This window comes from Priapulus caudatus, unplaced genomic scaffold, assembly GCF_000485595.1.
Source record: "Priapulus caudatus unplaced genomic scaffold, Priapulus_caudatus-5.0.1 Scaffold463, whole genome shotgun sequence".
NCBI classification, from domain to species: domain Eukaryota; kingdom Metazoa; phylum Priapulida; class Priapulimorpha; order Priapulimorphida; family Priapulidae; genus Priapulus; species Priapulus caudatus.
The window spans coordinates 29,290-35,616 of record NW_014577524.1 but is presented as its reverse complement, the minus strand read 5'-3'; the positions used below and the strand labels follow the sequence as shown (position 1 = coordinate 35,616).

At 47.6% G+C, this 6,327-nt stretch overlaps 2 protein-coding genes across 6 annotated transcripts in view; one reads left to right on the top strand and one right to left on the bottom strand.

Annotated features, from left to right (window-relative positions):
* Positions 1-3,255: 3,255 nt before the first annotated feature.
* LOC106810686 (calnexin-like) overlaps positions 3,256-6,327 on the bottom strand; it is a 27,045-nt gene continuing 23,973 nt past the window's right edge. For all 4 annotated transcript variants that reach the window (XM_014814115.1, XM_014814116.1, XM_014814117.1 and 1 more), the window contains one exon: positions 3,256-3,614. The gene's annotated coding sequence lies outside the window, so the exon portion shown is untranslated. The remainder of the gene's footprint in view (positions 3,615-6,327) is intronic.
* On the top strand, positions 3,701-5,590 carry LOC106810687. 2 transcript variants are annotated; one of them, XM_014814119.1, is made up of 4 exons: positions 3,701-3,782; positions 4,195-4,386; positions 4,568-4,730; positions 5,048-5,590. In XM_014814119.1, exons 1-4 carry the CDS (start codon positions 3,739-3,741, stop codon positions 5,090-5,092), a joined length of 444 nt encoding a protein of 147 aa, XP_014669605.1. In that variant the 5' UTR covers positions 3,701-3,738; the 3' UTR covers positions 5,093-5,590. The 2 variants fall into 2 exon arrangements, with proteins under 2 accessions (XP_014669605.1, XP_014669606.1); XM_014814120.1 differs by lacking the exon at positions 3,701-3,782 and adding an exon at positions 3,952-3,999.

The window sequence follows — 6,327 nt, the reverse complement described above, 5'->3', positions numbered from 1 at the left end:
GACCACACACTGTTCCTGTTATTTAACCGGTACGACCACACACTGTTCCTGCATTTGTCTCTGTTGTTTACCTGTGCTGAAGCAGGCTGTGTATCTGTATACTCTTGCTGCTGTGCAGGACACTGGAAGAACACGCCCGGCGCTGCAAGGAGAATGACGTCCTCACATTAAAATTCACCGAGGAGAAGATGAACGTTGACCAAGCATTGGCCATTCAGAAGAAGAGCCACGAGAAGGTGCTGGCAAAATACAAGCAGCAATATCACGAACTGATCGCGGCGGTGAGTACGCTCGAATCTCTTCGCCAAGCAGTGACTTGTACTAGGGTATCATGTGACAGCTAGTGCGACAACACTAGAACAGCTAGAAAAGCGCAGTTTGCTAACTATGTTGTTTCGGTCAAGGTCTCTATATCATCACAAGTTACACTGCTACTGAAGTAAAGCATCAGGTAACGTCGATAGCGTCACGTGAACGTAGCATGCTCGATGTGTGATTTTCACAGCTTTTCATAGTGAGTTTCACGAGATACGAAATCTGCGATGATGGTAGCACTGTTCTTCTGACATTCATACGGTTTTCTGGTTCTGTATTTCAGGTGAAGCAGTATCACAACACACTACTGGATGCCATCACTTCATAACAAACTGGAAAAACTACTGCTGGGGTTAAACATCTCATCACCAATACAGTCGACAGTATAGTACAAGTGACTAGTATTTCTATGCATCTAATTTCTATTCAACTAAATTCTTTGTTATTAGTAAATTTTACTGGTTTTTGAGTTGTACACTTTTCTAGTTGTCTGCTAGTGTATTTGCGTATATAGTTTGAGTGGTCGGCATGCATGTAGATCCGTATGTATGTATAAAGATCATTTATTCGTTTATTACGTATCGTCAGGAGTACGTAATAGAGGGCATAATCCCGCTATTATTTTCTCCTGATATCACATTCGTGAGACTCAACCGATGTATTTTATGAAACAACTAGTTTCTATAGTCACATTCACAGCAGGTTGATGCTGTGCATTCTATAGTCAGGCAGCGAACCTGCACCTCCGCTGTCCATATTAGCCTCGTCTACACGACGAAATTTAACTCGAGTTAGCGATTATGTAGCGTCTACACGACAACACCCGAAGGTACACGTTCGTGTGCACGTACACGTGCGTGCATGCGTGTGTGTGTGCGTGCGTACACATGTGTGCATGAGTGCGTTGGTGCGTACGTGCGTGTGTGTACAGGTACACGTGCGTGCGTGCATGCATGTGCACGTAGACGTGCGTGCGTGCATGCATGTGCACGTAGACGTGCGTGCGTGCATGCATGTGCACGTAGACGTGCGTGCGTGCGTGCGTGCGTGTGGACGTACACCTGCGTGCATGCATGCGTGCGTGCGTGTGCACGTATACGTGCGTGCGTGCGTGTGCACGTATACGTGCGTGCGTGCGTGCGTGTGCACTTACACGTGCGTACATGCGTGCGTGCGTGCGTGCGTGTGTGCAATTACACGTGAGTGCGTGCGTGTGCACGTACACGTGCGTGCGAGCGTGCGTATGTACATATACGTGCGTGCGTGCGTGTGCATGTACACGTGTGTGCATGCGTTTGGATGTAAATGTGCGTGCGTGCGTGCGTACCTGCATATGCACGTACACATTCGTGCATGTGTGCGTGTGCACGTACACGTGCGTGCGTCTGTGCGTGTGTGCGCGTGTGCATGTGCAGGTAGACGTGCGTGCGTGTGCACGTACACGTGCATGCATGCGTGCGTGCGTGTTCACGTACACGTGCGTGCATGAGTGTGTGCGTGCGTACGTGCATGCATGCGTGCGTGCGTGTGCAGGTACACGTGTGTGCATGTGTGCGTGCGTGCATGTGTGCGTGCGTGCGTGTGTGCGTGTGCAGGTACACGTGTGTGCATGTGTGCGTGCGTGCGTACGTGCGTGTGTGTGCAGGTACACGTGCGTGCGTGCGTGCATGCATGTGCACGTAGACGTGCGTACGTGCATGAGTGCGTGCGTGCGTGTGCTTGTATCGAACAATATCACGCATCTGCTTGCTGCCAACCGTTAAACTGCGCATGGGCGCATATAACGTCAATGTTTATAAACATGAAACATCGCTATTCGCTAACTCGAGTTAAGCGTCTATAAGGGGCCTTAACTCGAGTTAGCTTAACCTCGATCGACTGGCAAGGTTAAGCTAACTCGAGTTACCTTTACTCGAGTTAAGGCCCCGTATAGACGCTTAACTCGTGTTTTTTACCGTCCCACTAATGCGTAAAATCGCCACCACACCATAGACGGTATTTGGTACTATGACACTTGTCTATAAGATAGCCGAGTCGGTTTACAGTTCAGAGGTTGATAGCATCAATGGTTGTATCTCGCTGACACTGATCTCCTTCAGAATGAAGAGTCTAACAAATACAATATGGACAGCGGAGGTGCAGGTTCGCTGCCTGACTATAGAATGCACAGCATCAACCTGCTGTGAATGTGTCTATGAAACTAGTTGTTTCATAAAATACATATCGGTCAAGTTTCACTAATGTGATATCGGGAGAAAATAATAGCGGGAATATGCCCTCTATTACGTACTCCTAACGATATGTAATAAACAAATAAATGATCTTTTATATGACGATAATAGTCTAACAAATACAACATATATGTTCGTGCATTGGCCAAACACGTTAAGTGTTGGCTGGACTTGTACATAAATGCTATTCAGTGTTTTTTTAGATAAACACAATTTTTTGTTCTTGCTTGTTTCATTGTTACTATGTCTGGCATGTAACATAAGAACGCAATAAACAGAAGAAATGTTACACCGAACACAACATGCATTACAAAATGGCACTGCAAAAAGAAAAACGACTTACCGAAAAAAATAATTTAACGTGAAACACCAAATTTCATTTTACACATAGTATATACAACCTTCCAACATACTGGAGTTTGGAAGAGGTTCATTAACTCTAGGAGGATAACATACTGTTGCACTAATATCATAAATGTCTGTCAATTGATAGCTAGGCAATACGAGTGGCCTCTAAAATTGTATATAAATGCAGCTAAACCAAGTGTTCTAGAAGACTTGGTATTTTTAATAGCCTATTCTATCGTGCAATCTCTGTACCTCTTGGTGGTATCAATCCACCATTTCGTGAATATATATACCTGCAATCAATAATAAAGCAAATACTTGATCAAATGTGGTACAAAAATCATAAAAAATAACCACATCCTGTAATAATAATTACAAATTTATTAATTTAGAAAAAGAACAATTTCCCACTGACAACTATGCTGGCACTAGTTATCGGCAGATGGAACTGCAAACCTAACACGTCTTTGTGACCAGAAAACAATGACATGCATAGTGAATGAAAAATGTCAAGTACTGCGAATTATGTTGCAAAAGCAAATGAAGCACAATATAAACTAGTAACACTGTTGATCATTAATCACAATCAATCAACACAAATTCGGCTACAGCTAAACACATCTACATACTGCAACAACTGCAATGCTTGCAGGAACACCTGTCACATTACACAATGCTTGCAGGAACACCTGTCGCATTACACAATGCTTGCAGGAACACCTGTCACATTACACAACGACATCGTCGCCGAGAGCGGCAAGGAGAGGTGAGCGAGCGTAGCAGCAGGGGGCGCCGCGTAGGTGAGCGAGCGTCCAGTAGGGGGCGCTGTGTAGGTAAGCATCTCATGAAGCTGCTAGCCGACATCGTCGCCGAGAGCGACAAGGAGAGGTGAGCGAGCGTCCAGTAGGGGGCGCCGCGTAGGTGAGCGAGCGTCCAGTAGGGGGCGCTGTGTAGGTAAGCATCTCATGAAGCTGCTTGCTGAGAGCGGCAAGGAGAGGAGCGAGCGTAGCAGCAGGGGGCGCCGCGTGGGTGAGCGAGCGTCTAGTAGGGGGCGATGTGTAGGTAAGCATCTCATGAAGCTGCTAGCCGAGAGCGGCAAGGAGAGGTGAGCGAGCGTAGCAGCAGGGGGCGCCGCGTAGGTGAGCGAGCGTAGCAGTAGAGGGCGCCGACATCCAGAAAGTCGGTAATTTGTACGCCCCTTGCATATAGAGGGCCACATGTATAGTTTCGCAAGCTTACGACTGCTACTCTACGCACAAGTCCTTGTTCTAACGTCATCTGCACGGGTGTGTTCTGACAGAGACATAATGAAGGAGGTGGATGACCTGGTTGAGAAGATGGCACACCTACGTGAGCAGCTGCGCGATCTAACGCACAGTAACGACCAGCAGAAGCGTGTCTTTGCCACCAAGCAGCAGAAGATGTCCAAGATGGCCATCAAGCATCGACAGCAGATCGAGGCACTACAGTACCAGTTGGAGGAACATAAGAAGTAGGTCTCCAAACTGTAATGTGCTGCTGGTGCTACCACAGCTGTTCCTGCGTTCATCTGTGCTACCACACACTGTTCCTGTTATTTAACCGGTGCGACCACACACTGTTCCTGCATTTGTCTCTGTTGTTTACCTGTGCTGAAGCAGGCTGTGTATCTGTATACTCTTGCTGCTGTGCAGGACACTGGAAGAACACGCCCGGCGCTGCAAGGAGAATGACGTCCTCACATTAAAATTCACCGAGGAGAAGATGAACGTTGACCAAGCATTGGCCATTCAGAAGAAGAGCCACGAGAAGGTGCTGGCAAAATACATGCAGCAATATCACGAACTGATCGCGGCGGTGAGTACGCTCGAATCTCTTCGCCAAGCAGTGACTTGTACTAGGGTATCATGTGACAGCTAGTGCGACAACACTAGAACAGCTAGAAAAGCGCAGTTTGCTAACTATGTTGTTTCGGTCAAGGTCTCTATATCATCACAAGTTACACTGCTACTGAAGTAAAGCATCAGGTAACGTCGATAGCGTCACGTGAACGTAGCATGCTCGATGTGTGATTTTCACAGCTTTTCATAGTGAGTTTCACGAGATACGAAATCTGCGATGATGGTAGCACTGTTCTTCTGACATTCATACGGTTTTCTGGTTCTGTATTTCAGGTGAAGCAGTATCACAACACACTACTGGATGCCATCACTTCATAACAAACTGGAAAAACTACTGCTGGGGTTAAACATCTCATCACCAATACAGTCGACAGTATAGTACAAGTGACTAGTATTTCTATGCATCTAATTTCTATTCAACTAAATTCTTTGTTATTAGTAAATTTTACTGGTTTTTGAGTTGTACACTTTTCTAGTTGTCTGCTAGTGTATTTGCGTATATAGTTTGAGTGGTCGGCATGCATGTAGATCCGTATGTATGTATAAAGATCATTTATTCGTTTATTACGTATCGTCAGGAGTACGTAATAGAGGGCATAATCCCGCTATTATTTTCTCCTGATATCACATTCGTGAGACTCAACCGATGTATTTTATGAAACAACTAGTTTCTATAGTCACATTCACAGCAGGTTGATGCTGTGCATTCTATAGTCAGGCAGCGAACCTGCACCTCCGCTGTCCATATTAGCCTCGTCTACACGACGAAATTTAACTCGAGTTAGCGATTATGTAGCGTCTACACGACAACACCCGAAGGTACACGTTCGTGTGCACGTACACGTGCGTGCATGCGTGTGTGTGTGCGTGCGTACACATGTGTGCATGAGTGCGTTGGTGCGTACGTGCGTGTGTGTACAGGTACACGTGCGTGCGTGCATGCATGTGCACGTAGACGTGCGTGCGTGCATGCATGTGCACGTAGACGTGCGTGCGTGCATGCATGTGCACGTAGACGTGCGTGCGTGCGTGCGTGCGTGTGGACGTACACCTGCGTGCATGCATGCGTGCGTGCGTGTGCACGTATACGTGCGTGCGTGCGTGTGCACGTATACGTGCGTGCGTGCGTGCGTGTGCACTTACACGTGCGTACATGCGTGCGTGCGTGCGTGCGTGTGTGCAATTACACGTGAGTGCGTGCGTGTGCACGTACACGTGCGTGCGAGCGTGCGTATGTACATATACGTGCGTGCGTGCGTGTGCATGTACACGTGTGTGCATGCGTTTGGATGTAAATGTGCGTGCGTGCGTGCGTACCTGCATATGCACGTACACATTCGTGCATGTGTGCGTGTGCACGTACACGTGCGTGCGTCTGTGCGTGTGTGCGCGTGTGCATGTGCAGGTAGACGTGCGTGCGTGTGCACGTACACGTGCATGCATGCGTGCGTGCGTGTTCACGTACACGTGCGTGCATGAGTGTGTGCGTGCGTACGTGCATGCATGCGTGCGTGCGTGTGCAGGTACACGTGTGTGCATGTGTGCGTGCGTGC

Coding starts and splice junctions, on each gene's coding strand:
- LOC106810687 (XM_014814119.1), top strand. CDS start 3,739: ATGAAGCTGCTAGCCGACATCGTCGCCGAGAGCGACAAGGAGAG. Junction 3,783..4,194: donor GCCGAGAGCGACAAGGAGAG/GTGAGCGAGCGT, acceptor GTGTTCTGACAG/AGACATAATGAAGGAGGTGG. Junction 4,731..5,047: donor ATCACGAACTGATCGCGGCG/GTGAGTACGCTC, acceptor TCTGTATTTCAG/GTGAAGCAGTATCACAACAC.